This window comes from Bufo gargarizans, chromosome 2 (genome assembly GCF_014858855.1).
Source record: "Bufo gargarizans isolate SCDJY-AF-19 chromosome 2, ASM1485885v1, whole genome shotgun sequence".
NCBI classification, from domain to species: Eukaryota; Metazoa; Chordata; class Amphibia; order Anura; family Bufonidae; genus Bufo; species Bufo gargarizans.
The window spans coordinates 42,591,970-42,615,805 of record NC_058081.1 but is presented as its reverse complement, the minus strand read 5'-3'; the positions used below and the strand labels follow the sequence as shown (position 1 = coordinate 42,615,805).

Sequence of the window (23,836 nt, the reverse complement as noted above, 5' to 3'; positions counted from 1 at the left end):
AATGCATTTGTGTGTATGGAAATAAAAGTTGTTAGAAGGATTTTGAGCTTTATTCACTTTTTTAAACACACTGCTATTATTTTGAACACAACTGTATCTGGAAAACTGGAAAATCTTAGTGATGAGGGCTCTGGACATAACTTGTCATTAGCTGGGAGTATTTCTCTACATGAGTAGACATTGGATGGCGGTTTAGCATGGCTGGTAAATGATGATGTTATTCTGTAATTAGGCAGAACGTTCCTGCCATTAGCAATTATTTCGCCCATAGCATTTGCACATCATTATTTTAGGGTGTTACTTTGTTCATGAGGTTCTCCAGCTTCAGTATGTATGATTTTGTCATGTCTGCAGGTTGTCGGTGTTACACTGGCTGTGTATGTGGGGGAGGGGGGGTTGGGGGGTCACAATATTGTGCCCCCAGTAATAGCATCCTGATGCACTCCTTATATATAGACTGGCTGAATGGCCCAAAAATGGATAGGAGTTCCTGAGAAATCCTAAAGTGTGAAGTCAATGGAGGTCAAAATGTTCTATACCCCCAGCTAGAACACCCTGACCCCTCTGCCTGCATTGTGGTCTATGAGGCTGGATGTGCACCGACGGTGCAATTTAGAATAAAGATAGTGTATGGCCACTTACTGTATGTTATGTAGTTACATGCAGTGGCTGCTACTGTATATTACATGCAGAGCCTGTTGTAGGAGTAGTGGTAATATTAGGCTGAGTATGGTGGTATTATGTGGGAATTAAATGGCACAATAATGCGTGCCCTTTAAAAGGGGTATTATTAGAATACAGCAAATGATTTGGGCACTATATGGTGGTAGCATGTGGTCTATATAAAACAGCATTACGTTGGCATTGTATGGCAATTTTATAAGGGCTCTTTTTTTGGGATACTGCATATTATTTGGACAGTATATGGCGGCATTATGTGGGCCGTATGTGGCAGTACTTTCTTGGTTCTATTAGGCAGAATTACATCAGCTGGGTATAGCAGTATTATTTTGGCACCATATTGAAATGTTAATTGGCTTCATATGGCTATATTATATTGGAGCTATCTGGCGCTATAAGAAGGCTGAATATAGCAGTATTATTTTGGCACCATATGGTGATGTTATGTAGGCTGTATATGGCAGTGTTATATTGGTGCTATCTGGCGGTATATGGTGGGATGGTTATAGTAGTGTTACACCATATAATAGAATTAAGAGGGCTGCATATGGCTGTATTATCCTGGCGCTATACAAGCATGTATTATGGGATTAATTGTCTAAAAATTGCAAATGGGGGACCTACATTTCTATAAAACCCGCCCTGCTGTGGTGTTGACTGTTTAGCACTTTCCTCTCTGTATTAGTTTAGCAGGATTATTTTGCTTGTTTTACATTAGTAGGTAGGTGAACTACAGACCCTCCAGCAACAGAAGAGCATTATGGGAGTCTGACCAGCTAAACCACATCCAGGGCACATGTTATCTGAGCCGCGGTACGACGCTGTTTACACTGCGCTGATTGATCGTCCTACAGTCTCTGCTGTGTTTCTATTGCAATTAGTGGTAATTTGAAAAGTTCCTTTAACCCAGTATGGGACCACCCAAACTCCAGCACCGCGTCCGGCCCGACGTCCTGACAAGTTCTTGGCTTAATTAATTGAATGATGGATAACAACTTGTGTATGTCAATTATATTAAGCCTTTCGTGTGTGATACTGTCTGCTGAGCCATGTCTCTAAGCCTTTCGTGTGTGATACTGTCTGCTGAGCTGTGTATCTAAGCTTTTTATTAGTGATACTGTCCGCAGAGCGATGTAACTAAGCCTATTGTGTGTTATACTGTCTGCTGAGCCATGTATCTAAGCTTTTTATTAGTGATACCGTCCGCAGAGCGATGTATCTAAGCCTATTGTGTGTGATCCTGTCTGCTGAGCCATGTATCTAAGCCTATTGTGTGTGATCCTGTCTGCTGAGCCATGTATCTAAGCTTTTTATTAGTGATACCGTCCGCAGAGCGATGTATCTAAGCCTATTGTGTGTGATCCTGTCTGCTGAGCAATGTATCTAAGCTTTTTATTAGTGATACCGTCCGCAGAGCGATGTATCTAAGCCTATTGTGTGTGATCCTGTCTGCTGAGCCATGTATCTAAGCCTATTGTGTGTGATCCTGTCTGCTGAGCCATGTATCTAAGCTTTTTATTAGTGATACCGTCCGCAGAGCGATGTATCTAAGCCTATTGTGTGTGATCCTGTCTGCTGAGCAATGTATCTAAGCTTTTTATTAGTGATACCGTCCGCAGAGCGATGTATCTAAGCCTATTGTGTGTGATCCTGTCTGCTGAGCAATGTATCTAAGCTTTTTATTAGTAATACTGTCCGCTGAGCAATGTATCTAAGCCTATCATGTGTGATACTGTCTGCTGAGCAATGTAACTAAGCCTTTTATCAGTGATACTGTCTGCTGAGCAATGTATCTAAGCCCATCATGTGTGATACTGTCTGCTGAGAAATGTATCTAAGCCCATCATGTGTGATACTGTCTGCTGAGCAATGTAACTAAGCCTTTTATCAGTGATACTGTCTTCTGAGCTATCTATCTAAGCCTGTCATGTGTGATACTGTCTACTGAGCTGTATATCTAAGCGTATCATGTATTGATACTGTCCACTGAGCGATGTATCTAGGTCTATCATGTGTGATACTGTCTGCTGAGCAGTGTATCTAAGGTTATGATGTGCGATACTGTCTGCTATGTTATATATCTAATCCATGATGTGTGATATTGCATCTAAGCCTATCATGTGTGATATCATGTGTGACACTGTCTGCTGAGCTATGTATCTAAGCTTATTATTAGTGATACTGTTTTCTGAGCTATCTATCTAAGCCTGTCATGTGTGATACTGTCTGCTATGTTATGTATCTAGGCCTATCATGTGTGATACTGTCTGCTATGTTATGTATCTAGGCCTATCATGTGTGATACTGCTTACTAAGCTGTGTATGTAAACCAACAATGTATGATACCCTGAGCTATGGATCTAAAGCTATACTGTGTGATACTGTCTGCTGAGCTATGTCTCTAAGCCTATCATGTATGATACAGCATGTTGAGCCCAGTGGTATCTAAGTCAATAAAAATGATTTTTTTTTTTCCTGGTGGGCCAATGTATCTAAGCTTATCACATGCGATACTGTCTGCTGAATACGTGTATTTAAACCTATCATGTGTGATGCTGTCTGCTGAACTGGTGTGTCTATGCTTATCATGTGTGATACTGTCTGTTGACTGCATGTATCTAAGTGTATCATGTGTGATACTGTCTGCTGAGTCCATGTATCTAAGCTTATCATGTGTGATACTGTCTGCTGAGTCCATGTATCTAAGCTTATAATGTGTGATACTGTCTGTTGAGAGGGTGTATCTAAGCATATCATGTATGATACGGTCCTCCTGTGGCCATATTGAGGTCTGTGGAGGTCCCATTATGCGTAGTTATACTGTCATAGTGCTGTCAGAATTATAGTGCCATATAACGTCTAAAACTACTGCCATACCATTCCTTTGTAACTGGCCCTTATAGTGAATCGTGGGAGACAATACCTAATACATAGTGATACATGAAGGCCAGTATTCTTCCCAGTTCTCCATAGTGCTGGTAATGGGGGCACCATGTCCTATGCGCAGTGATGATGGTGAAGCACTTCACTTCACATATACTCTGGCCCTATCTTATCTCATCTTGCAGGTCACAGATGGGCACACTGGAATGTGGCACAAGATGCCAATGATCTAGAAGTCTCCGGGTGAGATAAGGAGGATTTCCATGTGACACAAGGACGTTGTGTTCAATATCTTCCGATTTGCTGCAGTTCAGGCAAAAAAAATAATATTCCATTTTCCTTGTTTGTGAAATGACTTGAGATGAGAATGAAGAGAGTCAGGCGGTGTGAGGAGAGGGCCACTGCTAAAAATAAACCGCCCAGCCTGCTGCAGCTGCACAGCGGGCTCCACGCTACACCCTGCAGCGGAGAACACACAGGAATAGCAGAGCATGGAGATGTACAGAGCATGATGTGTGGAGACAATATAGGAACAGCGCAGTGCAGAGAGGTAAGATGGGAAGGCAGTGAGAGAGCTGTATATGTAGAGACAGAACAGGAACAGCAGAGTGAAGACAGGTAAGATGGGATGTAGTGCCAGAGCTGTAGATGTAGAGACAGAACAGGGACAGCAGAGTGAAGACAGGTAAGATGAGGAGGTAGTGACAGAGCTGTAGATGTAGAGACAGAACAGGAACAGCAGAGTGAAGACAGGTAAGATGGGATGTAGTGCCAGAGCTGTAGATGTAGAGACAGAACAGGAACAGCAGAGTGAAGACAGGTAAGATGGGATGTAGTGCCAGAGCTGTAGATGTAGAGACAGAACAGGAACAGCAGAGTGAAGACAGGTAAGATGGGATGTAGTGCCAGAGCTGTAGATGTAGAGACATAACAGGAACAGCAGAGTGAAGACAGGTAAGATGGGATGTAGTGCCAGAGCTGTAGATGTAGAGACAGAACAGGAACAGCAGAGTGAAGACAGGTAAGATGGGATGTAGTGCCAGAGCTGTACATGTAGAGACAGAACAGGAAAAGCAGAGTGAAGACAGGTAAGATGGGGAGGTAGTGCCAGAGCTGTGTATGTAGAGACAGAACAGGAAAAGCAGAGTGAAGACAGGTAAGATGAGGAGGTAGTGCCAGAGCTGTACATGTAGAGACAGAACAGGAACAGCAGAGTGAAGACAGGTAAGATGGGATGTAGTGACAGAGCTGTAGATGTAGAGACAGAACAGGAAAAGCAGAGTGAAGACAGGTAAGATGAGGAGGTAGTGCCAGAGCTGTACATGTAGAGACAGAACAGGAAAAGCAGAGTGAAGACAGGTAAGATGAGGAGGTAGTTCAAGAGCTGTACATGTAGAGACAGAACAGGAAAAGCAGAGTGAAGACAGGTAAGATGAGGAGGTAGTGCCAGAGCTGTACATGTAGAGACAGAACAGGAACAGCAGAGTGAAGACAGGTAAGATGGGATGTAGTGACAGAGCTGTATATGTAGAGACAGAACAGGAAAAGAAGAGTGAAGACAGGTAAGATGAGGAGGTAGTGACAGAGCTGTAGATGTAGAGACAGAACAGGAACAGCAGAGTGCAGAGAGGTAAGATGGGAAGGCAGTGAGAGAGCTGTATATGTAGAGACAGAACAGGAACAGCAGAGTGAAGACAGGTAAGATGGGATGTAGTGACAGAGCTGTACATGTAGAGACAGAACAGGAACAGCAGAGTGAAGACAGGTAAGATGAGGAGGTAGTGCCAGAGCTGTACATGTAGAGACAGAACAGGAACAGCAGAGTGAAGACAGGTAAGATGGGATGTAGTGACAGAGCTGTATATGTAGAGACAGAACAGGAAAAGAAGAGTGAAGACAGGTAAGATGGGATGTAGTGACAGAGCTGTATATGTAGAGACAGAACAGGAAAAGCAGAGTGAAGACAGGTAAGATGAGGAGGTAGTGCCAGAGCTGTACATGTAGAGACAGAACAGGAACAGCAGAGTGAAGACAGGTAAGATGGGATGTAGTGCCAGAGCTGTAGATGTAGAGACAGGACAGGAACAGCAGAGTGAAGACAGGTAAGATGAGGAGGTAGTGCCAGAGCTACATACAGTATGTAGAGACAGTACAGGAACAGCAGTGCAGAGAGGTAAGATGGGAAGGTAGTGACATAGCTGTATATAAAGTAACAGTACAGGAACAGCAGTGTGGAGAGGTAAGATGGGGAGGTAGTGACAGAGCTGTATATATAGAGACAGTACAGGAACAGCAGTGCGGAGAGGTAAGATGGGGAGGTAGTGACAGAGCTGTATATATAGAGACAGTACAGGAACAGCAGTGCGGAGAGGTAAGATGGGGAGATAGTGACACAATATGGACACCTCCACACAGAACAGACTAAATCCATGGCGTATTTCCACCCAAATTCCAAGGTGCATTTCAAAGGGTTAAGTCTGCAGTGAGTATTTACAGAAAGAATCAACAAGTTAAAGATTTGAAATCCGTGAATATCCACTCAGATTCCTGTTTTATTCCCGCAGCGTGTTCATGGGATTTGTCCACATCCACTGTTGCTGCTACTGTAACATGATATGGACTTTTTGCCTGCAGATGTGCTGGTAAAATCAACAGCGTTTCCTCTATGTGTAGGCGTACCCTAATGAGGAAAATACTTGTATAAACTCTCTACATGTACTACAACTTAGATCTGGTGATCTCTGGTGATCTACAGTGGCTTAGTGGTGAGGATGAAAGGGTTAATACTATCCTATTACCCATGGTATTCTAAGACTGGCATTGGTTAATATCTAATATTCCTGGTGGTCTGGGGTGGTTTAGTGGTTAACACTTAAGATTATATAGTAATATAATTAAATGGTTTATTGCAATATGCTTTAGGATGGTGAAGGGGTTAATGGTGGCGGTCTAGAGCAAGGTAAGTGTAGCTAAACATTATTTCATCTAAATATGTCCAAAATTCTGGCCTCAGCGCCAAATCCTGACTTCTCTAACCATAACCAGGGTCTCAAAAGATCCGGGGCCCAAGCCCCAATGAATATGGCCCAGTTCTATAAGTCGCACCCCTATACAGCAGCACATACCTGTCACATCCAGGGCCTCCAGGTGACGTCTCCTCCAATGTAGATCTTCTCTGTCATCATCTTCTCTATTTGGTCCATACAACTTCTTTTAGTCGCGCCTCATCTCTGCAGAGTGTGACACACAGACATCTTAGATTCCTCACATTTCTATCATCATCTCCCAACCTGGAGTCTCCACAGTTTTATCCTGCTGCTCGCTGTGCCCCCCAATAACCCCAAATACTATCCTGAAGAAAAATGAGTGCCCCATAGTAATAGTGCTCCTCATAGTCCCACCAATAGTAATTCCCTTCTAAAATGCCTCCATTAGTAATAGTGCCCCCAACAGTGATAATGCCCCCCCCGAAAAATGCCCCCATTAGTAATACTGCCCCCTACAGTGCCCCCAACCATGTACACGCTCCCCAAGAGTGCCCCCATTAGTAGAAGAGCCCCCAGTAGAAATAAGGCCTCCTATTGTTCCCCCAGTGGTTATAAAGCTCTCTACAAACCCCTCAGTACTAAAAAGGCCCCTATAGTGCTCTTAATAGAAATAAGGCAGATCTATAAGTCCCTCCTATAGAGCCCCCAGTAGTAATAAGAACGCCTAATGTCCCCTGGATTTATAATACCCCTACAGTGCCCCCCCTAGTATTTATACTGCCCCTGCAGTGCCCCCTGTAGTTGTATTCCTCCATCCACCATACAGTCCCATGTAAATAACATCACACCATCTCTACAGCCCCTTCCAAAATATAGTCCCATGTAAATAATCACTCCCGCTCACAGCCGCCATCAACATACAGTCCCATGTAAATAGCATCACTGCCTCCCCCAGCCCCCTCTGACATACAGTCCCATGTAAATAACATAATCCCCTCCCACAGCCGCCTTCAACATACAGTCCCATGTAAATAACATTACACCGCCCCCCTCCAACATTCGGTCTCATGTAAATAACATCACTCCCTCCCACAGCCGCCATCAACATACAGTCCCATGTAAATAACATCCTTCCCTTCAGCCCTAACACACAGTCCCAGTTAAATAACCACAACTTCCAGCATCCCTCCCTTCAGCCCTAACATACAGTCCCAGGTAAATAACCACAACTCCCAGCATTGCTCTGCCTCTCCCTTCACTTACCTCTTCTCATGTAGCAAACCTCACCACAGGTTCTTCCCCCAGGACTTCTCCTCTTCAATGCCTTCCTCTCCTGCATTGGTCACATGATGGTGACATCATCGCAGGTCCTTCTCAACCACTGCCTGTTTTAATGGCCACATGACCTGTGATGTCATCACAGGCCCTTCAGCTCTTCCAGTGCATTAGATTCAATTGTATTGCCATCCTGAGGCAGGACATTCGGGGCCTGGGACAAAACATCAGGCCCAGGCCCCGAATGTTTTAACCTAGCAACGCCCCTGCCTCTAACACAACATCCAATTAAATGAAAATAAAATAAAAAATATCTGTCTGCCTGTAGCTGCCACTAGAGGGAGCTCACTGCATAGAGAGTTATACAACACCAATTAACCTAAACAAGTATGGCTCCCCCTAGTAGCGCTAAGAGTATTTTCTATTTAGTTCCATATATTATCACAAGTAGCCAGTGGCATACAAAAATAGTTTTGGGTACTGGGGTGCAGACCTGAATATTAAGTGTGAATGATACTCTGATCACTCCACCATGTTGGAGTAGCAGTTATGTTGGAGCTAACGTCGCCCCTTTAAGGGCTTGTGGTACAGTGAGGAGTGGGGACCATGTTACAGCTGCACACAGCGCGGGATGCTGTGGCTTGGAGCTAGTAAACAGAGAGCCTGCTGTCACTGTGATCTGAGGAACCGCTGTGACATGGACAGGCAAGACACAATAAGTGTGTGTCTGCAAGAGCAGAACAGCATGAAGAAGGCTTGTGGGGGAGAAAAGGGCAAGGGATCGGGGGGAGAGCAAAGAAGAAGAAACTGAGAGATGAGGCAGGAAGATGTGGGGAGCAGAGGAAGCTATGAAAAGACTGAGGAGGAACTGGAATAGAGAGAGGGTAAAAGGGAGCAAAGGAATGACGAGAGGAGAAAAGCAGGAGAGGACCGAAGAAAAGGAGAAGACTAGACGTAGAATAAGTGGGGCAAGTCGGTAAAGTAAGGGCTGAAGAATGAATGGAATAGCAGGACAGGAGGGGTAAAAGGGCAGGAATGGAGAAAGATTGCGCAGGAACAAAGAGAGACTGCAGGAAGGAAGACAGAATACTCATGAAAGTAGAGTGTGCAGGAAGGAAAAGAAAATATGCAGGAAGGAAGAGAGTGTGCCGGAAAGAGGAGAGAATGTGCAGGAAGGAAGAGAGTGTGCAGGAAAGAGGAGAGAATGTGCAGGAAGGAAGAGAGTGTGCAGGAAAGAGGAGAGAATGTGCAGGAAGGAAGAGAGTGTGCAGGAAAGAGGAGAGAATGTGCATGCAGGGAAAGGACAGTGTCACGGCTGAGGATGGGGAAAATCCTCAGCCGTGCGAAGCCAGAAGATGTAAACCACTGCTCGGCCAGGACGAGAGAATTAGGGAGCAGGTCACCTCCTAACGCATCCCTAATTCGTCCCTAACTCCTAGCTGCATGGGCCGACCTTGAAGGTAGGAGGGCCCATGGTCAGGAACCTCGGATCCCTACTCACCCTCCGCCGGTCCTTGAACTAGGAGTGAAGGGTAAGACGACCTGTTCCTTATGGACACGGAGGAACAGGAGTCTCACTGGCCAAGCTGCAGGAAATAGGGGAACAGAAACAGGCCTATGGATATGGCAGGTGCTGAACTAGTTCCAGCCACCTGCCACAGCCTTGCTGACTGGATCCGTGTGCAGGCAAGCTGAAGTCCACAACAATACAAATAGAACTCAGCACACACACATCCACACACAGGAACCCAGATCCATAGCTGCACAGAATAATAAAGGAAAACATAAACTGAACATCACACAAACTTAAACTTATGACCACAAGGGTGGCCCCCACTGGCAGGTTAAATAACACAGGAGGCTACTCCAGCTAGTCATGGCTGAAGTACCCCTCAGACTGGAGATAAACACTGAGGCTTTATAGGCCCAAGTAGTCACACCCACACAGACACGCCCAGTGTTCACACACACAGAAGGGAATTAACCCTTCCAACACCAGGAAGTGTAGTGAGACCACATAAAGGGAAATACACACAAATACTCACTGCAGCTGTTACCGATGACAACGACATGTGTGGCAAACGTGTCCTGGGAGACGGCCAAAAGGCCGAGACACTGCCACCACATGTACATCAAACCAAACTTTGCCACGGGCAGCTACAGTGAAGGGAAAATGTCAGAGTGCACACCAAACATAACACAGAGTGCACACCAGACATTCAAAAGTGCATGACATACACACACACAACTCCAAGGCAACCGCACTTGAGGCAGACAGCAAAGTGCCCCCAGCTGCGGTTGACACAACAAACCAAACCGCGGGCAACTGTATGCGGCTCCCAAGGAGTCACGGCCATAAACATGGTCGTGACAGACAGGGTGCAGTAAAACAAGAGTGTGCTGGGAGGAAGGAGTATGTGGGAAGGAAGAGACAGACAGTGTGCAGGAAGGAAGAGAATAAGCAGGAATGAGAGACTGAGCAGGAAGAAAGAAAGAGTATTCAGTAAGGAAGAGTGTGGGTGTAGGAGGAAAAAGAATGCATGCAGCAAGAATGAGAGAATGGGCAGGAAGGAAGATAGAGTGTGCAGGAATGAGTGTGAAGAAAGGAAGAGAGGGTGTGCAGGAATGAGTGTGGAGAAAGGAAGAGAGGGTGTGCAGGAATGAGTGTGAAGAAAGGAAGAGAGGGTGTGCAGGAATGAGTGTGGAGAAAGAAAGAGAGGGTGTGCAGGAATGAGTGTGAAGAAAGGAAGAGAGGGTGTGCAGGAATGAGTGTGAAGAAAGGAAGAGAGGGTGTGCAGGAATGAGTGTGGAGAAAGGAAGAGAGGGTGTGCAGGAATGAGTGTGGAGAAAGGAAGAGAGGGTGTGCAGGAATGAGTGTGGAGAAAGGAAGAGAGGGTGTGCAGGAATGAGTGTGAAGAAAGGAAGAGAGGGTGTGCAGGAATGAGTGTGGAGAAAGGAAGAGAGGGTGTGCAGGAATGAGTGTGGAGAAAGGAAGAGAGGGTGTGCAGGAATGAGTGTGAAGAAAGGAAGAGAGGGTGTGCAGGAATGAGTGTGAAGAAAGGAAGAGAGGGTGTGCAGGAATGAGTGTGGAGAAAGGAAGAGAGGGTGTGCAGGAATGAGTGTGGAGAAAGGAAGAGAGGGTGTGCAGGAATGAGTGTGAAGAAAGGAAGAGAGGGTGTGCAGGAATGAGTGTGAGAAAGGAAGAGAGGGTGTGCAGGAATGAGTGTGGAGAAAGGAAGAGAGGGTGTGCAGGAATGAGTGTGGAGAAAGGAAGAGAGGGTGTGCAGGAATGAGTGTGGAGAAAGGAAGAGAGGGTGTGCAGGAATGAGTGTGGAGAAAGGAAGAGAGGGTGTGCAGGAATGAGTGTGGAGAAAGGAAGAGAGGGTGTGCAGGAATGAGTGTGGAGAAAGGAAGAGAGGGTGTGCAGGAATGAGTGTGAAGAAAGGAAGAGAGGGTGTGCAGGAATGAGTGTGGAGAAAGGAAGAGAGGGTGTGCAGGAATGAGTGTGGAGAAAGGAAGAGAGGGTGTGCAGGAATGAGTGTGGAGAAAGGAAGAGAGGGTGTGCAGGAATGAGTGTGGAGAAAAGAAGAGAGGGTGTGCAGGAATGAGTGTGGAGAAAGGAAGAGAGGGTGTGCAGGAATGAGTGTGAAGAAAGGAAGAGAGGGTGTGCAGGAATGAGTGTGGAGAAAGGAAGAGAGGGTGTGCAGGAATGAGTGTGGAGAAAGGAAGAGAGGGTGTGCAGGAATGAGTGTGAAGAAAGGAAGAGAGGGTGTGCAGGAATGAGTGTGAAGAAAGGAAGAGAGGGTGTGCAGGAATGAGTGTGAAGAAAGGAAGAGAGGGTGTGCAGGAATGAGTGTGGAGAAAGGAAGAGAGGGTGTGCAGGAATGAGTGTGGAGAAAGGAAGAGAGGGTGTGCAGGAATGAGTGTGAAGAAAGGAAGAGAGGGTGTGCAGGAATGAGTGTGGAGAAAGGAAGAGAGGGTGTGCAGGAATGAGTGTGGAGAAAGGAAGAGAGGGTGTGCAGGAATGAGTGTGGAGAAAGGAAGAGAGGGTGTGCAGGAATGAGTGTGGAGAAAGGAAGAGAGGGTGTGCAGGAATGAGTGTGGAGAAAGGAAGAGAGGGTGTGCAGGAATGAGTGTGGAAGAAAGGAAGAGAGGGTGTGCAGGAATGAGTGTGGAAGAAAGGAAGAGAGGGTGTGCAGGAATGAGTGTGGAGAAAGGAAGAGAGGGTGTGCAGGAATGAGTGTGGAGAAAGGAAGAGAGGTGTGCAGGAATGAGTGTGAAGAAAGGAAGAGAGGGTGTGCAGGAATGAGTGTGGAAGAAAGGAAGAGAGGGTGTGCAGGAATGAGTGTGAAGAAAGGAAGAGAGGGTGTGCAGGAATGAGTGTGAAGAAAGGAAGAGAGGGTGTGCAGGAATGAGTGTGGAGAAAGGAAGAGAGGGTGTGCAGGAATGAGTGTGAAGAAAGGAAGAGAGGGTGTGCAGGAATGAGTGTGGAGAAAGGAAGAGAGGTGTGCAGGAATGAGTGTGGAGAAAGGAAGAGAGGGTGTGGGAATGAGTGTGGAGAAAGGAAGAGAGGGTGTGCAGGAATGAGTGTGGAGAAAGGAAGAGAGGGTGTGCAGGAATGAGTGTGGAGAAAGGAAGAGAGGGTGTGCAGGAATGAGTGTGGAGAAAGGAAGAGAGGGTGTGCAGGAATGAGTGTGGAGAAAGGAAGAGAGGGTGTGCAGGAATGAGTGTGGAGAAAGGAAGAGAGGGTGTGCAGGAATGAGTGTGGAGAAAGGAAGAGAGGGTGTGCAGAAAGGAAGACAGAGGATGCCGGAAGGAAGAGAGAGTGTGCAGATCATGCAGAAAGAGATACTGAGCGATCATGAAGAATGGAAGAGAAAGTGCAGAAAGGCGGTATGCAGGAATAATAATTTACATATGAGCACATAAATCCTCAGATGATAGATATTTAAAGGTCCTAATTGCACCAAATAAGGAAGTTCTGGTCTAATCTACAGGTAGAAACCATGCAGATAGTGTAGTACGGAGTAGTTTAGTAAATTTAGTAATGCACATTTATGGATTCATTCCCCAGGGCAAAAAGAGGGACACTTGGGAGGCATGAAAGAGAGGATGACAATAGATGACGGTGTACAGGTAGAGGAATAATAAGAGAAGCAAAGAGATAATGGAGGGACGGTCAGCAGGAATTAACACCTGGAAAGACAGGAATAAAGACGCTTCAAGATGAGAGGTCAGGGATGAGGAGAGAACAGGAGAAGATACAGGATATTACTGGCACTCAGCACAGGCCGAGACACTGCCGTGTGATCATGAGAAGAGACAGCGACTACATACTGGAGACAGGGGCCATTATAAGAACTGGTGTGGAGACTGGGAGGCATCACTTGTAGCACCCAGAGTCCAGGAGAGAAAATGAAAGCAGTGATTACATTGGTTGCTGAGGGAAACCTCTTTTCTGAATCTAATCATAAAGGGTAATGATGTTCTCACTCCTGTCACCCTGTGGTGGGAGGGGCAGACTCCATGTCACACAGCTCCTCCTCCTGTCTGGGTCACCCTGTGGTGGGAGGGGCAGACTCCATGTCACATAGCTCCTCTCTCCTGTCTGTGTCACCCTGTGGTGGGAGGAGCAGACTCCATGTCACACAGCTCCTCCTCCTGTCTGTGTCACCCTGTGGTGGGAGGGGCAGACTCCATGTCACACAGCTCCTCCTCCTGTCTGTGTCACCCTGTGGTGGGAGGAGCAGACTCCATGTCACATAGCTCCTCCCTCCTGTGTCACCCTGTGGTGGGAGGAGCAGACTCCATGTCAAATAGATCCTCCCTTCTGTCTTTGTCACCCTGTGGTGGGAGGAGCAGACTCCATGTCACATAGCTCCTCCCTCCTGTCTGTGTCACCCTGTGGTGGGAGGAGCAGATTCCATGTCACATAGCTCCTCCCTCCTGTCTGTGTCACCCTGTGGTAGGAGGAGTAAACTCTATTTCACATAGCTCATCCCTCCTGTTTCACCCGGTAGTAGTTATGTTATGTCTGTGAATTGTAACTATACTACCTTTCTTTTCTGTCCTCCTCTTGCAGAGCACAGTGACACAGCACACACCTTATTTTTGTTTGGCACAAAAAACTGAAGACATGATGGCACAAGTTCTACACATGGAGACTCACTTTCCAGGTATCAACTGTCCAGTCTTATCATCCGCTGACTGCAAAACCACCATGGATTACATCTAAAATGGAAATTGGGTTATTAATAATAATCATCATCATTATAATTGAAACAGACTAAACACAATTGCCCATTAAAATTATTAACACTGTAGTTCCTTATTCCTGTGTGACTGGTGTTTGTATGATTACATCTGCCATGCAGACTAACTAAAAATAATACATAGAATATAACTATATACAAGAATATAACTACTAAAATACTGCTCTTATGTACAAGAATATAACTACTATAATACTGCTCCTATGTATAAGAATATAACTACTATAATACTGCTCCTATGTACAAGAATATAACTACTATAATACTGCTCCTATGTACAAGAATATAACTACTATAATACTGCTCCTATGTACAAGAATATAACTACTATAACACTGCCTCCTATGTACAGGAATATAACTACTATAATACTGCCTCCTATGTACAAGAATATAGCTACTATAATACTGCCTCCTATGTATAAGAATATAACTACTATAATACTGCTCCTATGTACAAGGATATATCTACTATAATACTGCCTCCTATGTACAAGAATATAACTACTATAATACTGCTCCTATGTACAAGAATATAACTACTATAATACTGCCTCCTATGTACAAGAATATAACTACTATAATACTGCCCCTATCTACAAGAATATAACTACTATAATACTGCTCTTATGTACAAGAATATAACTGCTATAATACTGCTCCTATATACAAGAATATAACTACTATAATACTGCTCCTATATACAAGAATATAACTACTATAATACTGCCTCCTATGTACAAGAATATAACTGCTATAATACTGCTCCTATATACAAGAATATAACTACTATAATACTGCTCCTATGTACAAGAATATAACTACTATAATACTGCTCCTATATACAAGAATATAACTACTATAATACTGCCCCTATCTACAAGAATATAACTACTATAATACTGCTCCTATGTACAAGAATATAACTGCTATAATACTGCTCCTATGTACAAGAATATAACTACTATAATACTGCCTCCTATGTACAAGAATATAACTACTATAATACTGCTCCTATGTACAAGAATATAACTACTATAATACTGCTCCTATGTACAAGAATATATCTACTATAATACTGCCTCCTATGTACAAGAATATAACTACTATAATACAGCCCCCTATGTACAAGAATATAACTAATATAATACTGCCTCCTATGGACAAGAATATAACTACTATTATACTGCTCCTATGTACAAGAATATAACTACTATAATACTGCTCCTATGTACAAGAATATAACTACTATAATACTGCCTCCTATGTACAAGAATATATCTACTATAATACTGCTCCTATGTACAAAAATATAACTACTATAATACTGCCTCCTATGTACAAGAATATAACTACTATAATACTGCCTCTTATGTACAAGAATATAACTACTATAATACTGCTCCTATGTACAAGAATATAACTACTATAATACTGCCTCCTATGTACAAGAATATAACTACTATAATACTGCCTCCTATGTACAAGAATATAACTACTATAATACTGCCTCTTATGTACAAGAATATAACTACTATAATACTGCTCCTATGTACAAGAATATAACTACTATAATACTGCCTCCTATGTACAAGAATATAACTACTATAATACTGCTCCTATGTACAAGAATATAACTACTATAATACTGCTCCTATGTACAAGAATATAACTACTATAATACTGCTCCTATATACAAGAATATAACTACTATAATACTGCCTCCTATGTACAAGAATATAACTGTTATAATACTGCTCCTATGTACAAGAATATAACTACTATAACACTGCTCCTATGTACAAGAATATAACTACTATAATACTGCTCCTTTATACAAGAATATAACTACTATAATACTGCTCCCTATGGACAAGGGATGGTATTTGTCTTAATAATGTCAACTGCATTACACAGTAATGAATATTAAGTAAAAAACATCTACATATTTCATTTCTTTTTTTTTCCAGGTAAATCTGTCCCAAATTCTTTATCTACCATGAAAGAACCTGATGCACCATATTCTGTGGAGACTCCGTATGGATACCGACTGGATCTGGACTTCTTGAAATACGTTGATGATATAGAAAAAGGGCACACCATTAAGCGAGTGCCAGTCAGCCGCAGACCTCGCTTTGGATCATTACCCCGGGGCCCCGGATATACTGGATCATGGTGGACATCTACTGAATCCCTCTGCTCCAATGCCAGCAATGACAGGTAATCTACTGTATACACATAGATTAAACTTGAGCCTCATTTCAGGATGATTAGGATCTGATTTCGGATCTTGTTTTACAGTCGACATTCGTCTTATTCCTACTGTGGTAGAGGCTTTTACCCGGCATATGAAGTTAGGAGTGGATCTCAAACTTCAAGCAGCTTTAATCCAAGGGTTGAGAGGACATTGATGGATGCTAGTAAGAAGCTGGAAGCTGGACAGTCTCGTCCACTAAGTCTTGGATGCAGATCCACCAGCTCCATGTCGACCCCATCTCTCTCTCGTCTTCCCTCCTCTTCCTCCTGTCAGCAGCTGTCTTCTTTCACTCCTCTAAGTTCTGGGATGTCCACTCCAGTGTCTCCAACTCCAGTCCACCTTCAACATGTACGGGAGCAAATGGCAGTGGCATTGAAGAGATTACGTCAACTGGAGGAGCAGGTTAAGATGATTCCTGTACTTCAAGTAAAAATTTCGGTGCTCCAGGAGGAAAAACGTCAGCTCAGTGTCCAACTCAAGAGCCAGAAATATCTAGGACATCCAGGAGGAAGCACTAAAGGCAAGACCAGAGGAGAACTCTACATCGAAATTCCAGAAGAAGAGTCAAAGGATGGAAGACATAAGATTGGAAGTGGAGAGGAGGCAAAGTTAAGTGATGAAACTGAAGGAGAAAGGAAAGAGTCGGAAGGTCAAAAGGAACAATCAGAAACAGAGGCCAAGAAGGAATGTTTGGCTTCCAATGGGAGACCTGTTAAGAAATTCTGCAGTGTAGGCGTTTGGGTGAGAGAAGTGGACCTCATGCCTCATGGTCCACCTAGACAGCTAGAGGCAGACAAACAAAAGCTTCTGGTTCAAGCGTTATCGGCTAAAGTGGCAGTATTGGAACGACAGCTTAGCCGAGCACTGACCGAGGTTCAAAACGCCAACCGCAAACTAGAGGAAGCCGAACGTGCGTCGAGAGGTGAAGACACATTAAAGAGAGATAAGAAAGAAGATGTGAGAGCTGATGCAGTAAAAGTGGCAAGGGTGGAGCGAGGAAGTGAGGTCGTTTCCAGCACTGAGGTTGGACTTGGAGTTCAGCTACAAAGGTCACGAGATCTGGAAGGTAGGGGAGTAGGATTACTTAAAACTAGAGAAGATGAGGAGAGAGTCTACAAGAGCCGAGAGGTGATGGAGAAACCACTTTTTACTTCGACTGGACCTCCCGTCCATGTCCATTTGGTCAAGAAGATCAGCATCACTGGGCAAAATATTGAGGAGAAGAAAGGTGAGTGGTGGACTTGTGATGGACTAGTGGTAGTGACCTCTATAAGAGGACCAAAACAGTGCATAGTGATTACATATTAAGACATAGGCCTCACCGTGATATGTATACAGCGTAAGTCCAGCATTTCCTGCTATTGTTTCTTTGTGTCTTCAGGGCTTGACTCCGACAATCAAAGAGAAGAGCCATCTACTAGTCTTTTTGTTAACCAAAACTTTCAGGGAGCTGAAACTACTGCGGGTGGCTCAATGTCAGGGAATGAAGATGGCGCAGGTAACATGGCCATGAATTATCTACTATAGTAACTAATTGTTAAATCTCAAACTCTATGTAAAGTAAACTATGGAGATCACTAAAGTCAAACCTGCCAATCTTTCAACACCACTTTGGTTAGCAGATCTAAGGCTACACCCAAGTTCTCACCACAGCCCACCCAAAGTCTGGATGGACTTGGCTGCTAGGGGCCCAGGTTATGTCTGTGGAGTAAGGCGACAGGAAAGCGGTGCAAGCTCGCAGCAGACCTTACCCAGTGACCCAATGGGAAAATAGAAGAGTAGCCAGCTCGTAGAGTTAAACTCTGGAGAGTTAGTAGAAGACAAATTAAAAATCAAGGGGTTAAATCAGGAGCCAAGCCAAAGCAGGTAGAGAAATAATATATAATCAAGAATAGGTAAATTGCACAAAGCACTGTAAAGAAAAATGGAGCAAGGAACCTACAAAATCACAGGCACTGACAAGAGTTAGTGCCTAATTTAGGTCCCCCACCTAGCCCTCTGATTGGATGGCATGCTGAGCCAGAGTCCTGATTTGCTTGGTGTCCAGTCTCTCTGACAAGCTGACCAGCCAGGGCCTGGCTGATTGGTATGGCAACCTCTCAGAAACAGCTGTAAGGCTGGTGCAAGTGTGGGTCCGATCTCCCCCAACACCACTGCACAGACCGAAGCACCAGCTGCTGGACAGAGAGAGAGACACTGCCAAATGGTCGGCAAGTAAGTGCGTGTCATTCTCCATTAATACCCCAAAATTTTGTATGTAGAAGATTCCATACATATAACAAGCTGACACTCGCTTGTGCTATATGCCACCAGGGCATAGGTACTTGACACATACAATAGCTGCCTATTGTTCATTTAAAGTGATTGTCCACATCTTAACCCCATGTGGTTTTCACATCTAACATTAATTTCTTAATATCTCTTTATAGCATTAGGAGGAGCTTGCGATGAACAGTTCCAAAATACTCTACATGGAGCTCCATGCTAAAATTCAGTCTGCCTGTAGCCACCACTAGAGGGAGCTCACTGCATATTGTTATTATTTTGTGATATTTATTAACAGTATGTAGTAAGTTCTTAGGCTTCCTCTAGGTATCCCAAGCTTTATTATTTTATTCTATTCCGGTGATATAGAAATCTGCATATAGAAAACTAATCTACCGCTATACTGATACATGAACAATTTAATCATGGTGTTCAAGGTGGAAATTCACTTTAAGACATGTAGAATCACACTACTGAAATCAGAAGTAGTCAACAGCAATTCTTTTTTTTGTACTCCACCCAAGATTACACCTGTCATGGCTTGTCATTAAAGGGGAAGTCCAGCCACAAAAATATTATCTTTTAATGGTCACAGATAAATGTGAGTAGATCCAAGATGACTAGTAACCAGTACTGGGAATTTCTGCTTAGGACCGCAGGGTTTCATATGTGGCTCTCACACCTTGTTCCATCATTTTTAGTAGTTATCTTGAATAGGATATTTTGGAATTGGCCAAACACAAGCCTGTAGCATGCTGCGGCAAATTTTTGTGTCCTACCTTTTAGGTCTCATGCTCACAACTACAGTGGGATGCGAAAGTTTGGGCAACCTTGTTAATCGTCATGATTTTCCTGTATAAATCGTTGGTTGTTACGATAAAAAATGTCGGCTAAATATATCATATAGGAGACACACACAGTGATACCTGAGAAGGGAAATGAAGTTTATTGGAATTACAGAAAGTGTGCTATAATTGTTTAAACAAAATTAGGCAGGTGCATAAATTTGGGCACCACAAAAACGAAATGAAATCAATATTTAGTAGATCCTCCTTTTGCAGAAATTACAGCCTCTAAACGCTTCCTGTAGGTTCCAATGAGAGTCTGGATTCTGGTTGAAGGTATTTTGGACCATTCCTCTTTACAAAATATCTTTAGTTCATTCAGGTTTGATGGCTTCCGAGCATGGACAGCTCTCTTTAAGTCACACCACAGATTTTCAATTATATTCAGGTCTGGGGACTGAGGTGGCCATTCCGGAACGTTGTACTTGTTCCTCTGCATAAATGCCTTAGTGGATTTTGAGCAGTGTTTAGGGTCGTTGTCTTGTTGAAAGATCCAGCCCCGACGTAGCTTCAGCTTTGTCACTGAATCCTGGACATTGGTCTCCAGAATCTGCTGATACTGAGTGGAATCCATGCGTCCCTCAACTTTGACAAGATTCCCCGTCCCTGCAGTGGCCACACAGCCCCACAGCATGATGGAACCACCACCATATTTTACTGTAGGCAGCAGGTGTTTTTCTTGGAATGCTGTGTTCTTTTTCCTCCATGCATAACGCCCCTTGTTATGGCCAAATATCTCAATTTTAGTTTCATCAGTCCACAGCACCTTATTCCAAAATGAAGCTGGCTTGTCCAAATGTGCTTTAGCCCACCTCAAGCGGCACTTTTTGTGATGTGGGCGGAGAAAGGGCTTCCTCTGCATCCCTCTCGCATACAGCATCTCCTTGTGTAAAGTGCGCCGAATGGTTGAACGATGCACAGTGACTCCATCTGCAGCAAGAGGATGTTGTAGGTCTTTGGTGCTGGTCTGTGGGTTGACTCTGACTGTTCTCACCATTCGTCGCTTCTGTCTATCCGAGATTTTTCTTGGTCTGCCACTTCGAGCCTTAACTTGAACTGAGCCTGTGGTCTTCCATTTCCTCAATATGTTCCTAACTGTGGAAACAGACAGCTGACATCTCTGAGACAGCTTTCTGTATCCTTCCCCTAAACCATGATGGTGAACAATCTTTGTCTTCAGGTCATTTGAGAGTTGTTTTGAGACCCCCATGTTGCTGCTCTTCAGAGAAAATTAAAAGAGGAGGGAAACTTACAATTGACCCCCTTAAATACTCTTTCTCATAATTGGATTCACCTGTGTATGTAGGTCAGGGGTCACTGAGCTTACCAAGCCAATGTGAGTTCCAATAATTAGTTCTAAAGGTTTTGGAATCAATAAAATGACAACAGTGCCCAAATGTATGCACCTGCCTAATTGTGTTTAAACAATTATAGCACACTTTCTGTAAATCCAATAAACTTCATTTCACTTCTCAGATATCACTGTGTGTGTCTCCTATATGATAGTTTTAACTGACATTTTTTATCGTAACAACCAACGATTTATACAGGAAAATCATGACGATTATCAAGGTTGCCCAAACTTTCGCATCCCACTGTATATGTACTTTGAGGTCCGCAAAATAAGGATACCGTCTGTGTGGCTGTGGGAGCGCGACTTAGCACTGGGTGTTAGGTTGCTATGTGATAATGTGGCTCCCAGTATTAATAATGCCCTCATTAGTGCAACCTAGTAAAATTAATGCCTCCATTAGTGCCCGCCAGATTTGATAATGCCCCACAATAGTGCCCCCAGTAATAGTAATGCCTCCATTAGTGCCCCCAGAATAAATAATGCCCCCATTAGTGGCCCTCAGTAATATTAATGGCCCTATTAGTGCTCCCCAGACCTGCGAGACGTCATCACAGAGGCGAGAGTTAAAGGCTGTAGTAATGAGTGCTCCACAATGAAACCGCTCATTAGTAACAGTCCTAATACAGGCAGGGGCACTAAATTACCAGCTTGACCAGTGAGTTACCGGCCGAGTGGCAACCCTACTTCCTCCATGTAGAATGCCAAGGCCTCCTCCTCTCCCAGCATTCCTCTACTTATAAATATGAGTAGGAAGTTGGCTGTCTCCACCTCACATTTGTATGAGGGGTGGGGGGAATGGGGAGGCTTCTGTATTTTCTTATTCTTTTCTATATTTTTTCTATGTACAGTGGGATGCGAAAGTTTGGGCAACCTTGTTAATCATCATGATTTTCCTGTATAAATCGTTGGTTGTTATGATAAAAAATGTCAGATAAATCTATCATATAGGAGACACACACAGTGATATCTGAGAAGTGAAATGGAGTTTATTGGATTTGCAGAAAGTGTGCTATAATTGTTTAAACAAAATTAGGCAGGGGCATAAATTTGGGCACTGCTGTCATTTTATTGATTCCAAAACCTTTAGAACTAATTATTGGAACTCACATTGGCTTGGTAAGCTCAGTGACCCCTGACCTACATACACAGGTGAATCCAATTATGAGAAAGAGTATTTAAGGGGGTCAATTGTAAGTTTCCCTCCTCTTAATTTTCTCTGAAGAGGAGCAACATGGGGGTCTCAAAACAACTCTCAAATGACCTGAAGACAAAGCTTGTTCACCATCATGGTTTAGGGGAAGGATACAGAAAGCCGTCTCAGAGATTTCAGCCATCTGTTTCCACAGTTAGGAACATATTGAGGAAATGGAAGACCACAGGCTCATTCAAGTTAAGGCTCGAAGTGGCAGACCAAGAAACATCTCAGATAGACAGAAGCGACGCATGGTGAGAACAGTCAGAGTCAACCCACAGACCAGCACCAAAGACCTACAACATCATCTTGCTGCAGATGGAGTCACTGTGCATCGTTCAACCATTCGGAGCACTTTACACAAGGAGATGCTGTATGCGAGAGTGATGCAAAGGAAGCCCTTTCTCCGCACACAGCACAAAAAGTGCCGCTTGAGGTCGGCTAAAGCACATTTGGACAAGCCAGCTTCATTTTGGAATAAGGTGCTGTGGACTGATGAAACTAAAATTGAGTTATTCGGCCATAACAAGGGGCGTTCTGCATGGAGGCCATGGCTATGTGGCCAGTGCAGGGACTGGGAATCTTGTCAAAGTTGAGGGACGCATGGATTCCACTCAGTATCAGCAGATTCTGGAGACCAATGTCCAGGAATCAGTGACAAAGCTGAAGCTGCGCCGGGGCTGGATCTTTCAACAAGGACCCTAAACACTGCTCAAAATCCACTAAGGCATTTATGCAGAGGAACAAGTACAACGTTCTGGGATGGCCATCTCAGTCCCCAGACCTGAATGTAATGGGAAATTTGTGGTGTGACTTACGATTTATACAGGAAAATCATGACGATTAACAAGGATGCCCAAACTTTCGCATCCCACTGTATAATGTTTGTAAAAATGCTACTAAAAATGATCTGACTAAAAAAGAAAATATGAGCAGGAAGTAACATTCCTATGTGTTGCTGCCACCTGCTGGCCTTATTCATCATTGGTATGGGCAGATGGTCACACACGGCCAAACCACCTCCATCACGTTTCAGACAATGACCACAAGATTTTCCAAAATCGTGCGCCTGTTGGCTTCCACACGTGGGTAGGCATGGCCACATGAAACCTGCCATGCCATCTGGCCATACCCACTGGTACTCAGCAGGAGATGGAGATGGAGGTAGCACCTGCAGGCCACCAGTTGTCCACGTGTCTAATCTAAATATCTTCCTTCTGTGCTGAGATCTGATGGCATGAAGGTACAGGTCCAAAGCCTGAGGCTGCACTACTGAGAGATCAGTAGGACCTTCTGATGTAGTGTTGACATGAAGACCCTGAGTGGACTGAAACCATCAATGACATCAATGTCCTCCACATAAAACCTCACATGGAGCCTGAAAGGCTGTAGATATTGATGTTGATATGGAATCCATATTTAGACGTAATTGACTATGAATTCTCAATATTTGGTTGACTCCTTGTTAATTTATGACAGACATGTTGGGGCTCCTCTATAATCTTATGTTTTATGGTGTTTCTTCAGATTTTTCGGGGAAAGGAATCGCTCAGAATGAACAGGAAATGAAATCTACATATTCTGGAATTAATGGAGAGTAAGTGACAGAAGTGTAAGGGTACGGCCTGACGGTGTGGCTGGACGTGTACGACCAAGCCATGCCCATCTGTGGCAACCAAGAGTTGTGCAGTTCTACCGCGAAACTGTGCGACCACTGGTTGTCGTGGGTGGGCGTGCCATTGCTATAGGAGGCCAGTGGCACCATTAGGATGCACTCTGACTAGAATTTATGGGACCCCTTAATAAACTCAGGAAGTCAACCATTC

At 44.1% G+C, this 23,836-nt stretch overlaps 1 protein-coding gene across 1 annotated transcript in view; it reads left to right on the top strand.

Annotated features, from left to right (window-relative positions):
- KANK2 (KN motif and ankyrin repeat domains 2) overlaps window positions 1-23,836 on the top strand; it is a 67,226-nt gene that overhangs the window by 26,778 nt on the left and 16,612 nt on the right. The window contains exons 3-7 of the mRNA XM_044278835.1: window positions 13,909-14,002; window positions 16,068-16,317; window positions 16,399-17,582; window positions 17,736-17,852; window positions 23,538-23,607. Coding sequence (XP_044134770.1) covers window positions 13,963-14,002; window positions 16,068-16,317; window positions 16,399-17,582; window positions 17,736-17,852; window positions 23,538-23,607 — 1,661 coding nt within the window. The 5' untranslated portion in view covers window positions 13,909-13,962. The remainder of the gene's footprint in view (window positions 1-13,908; window positions 14,003-16,067; window positions 16,318-16,398; window positions 17,583-17,735; window positions 17,853-23,537; window positions 23,608-23,836) is intronic.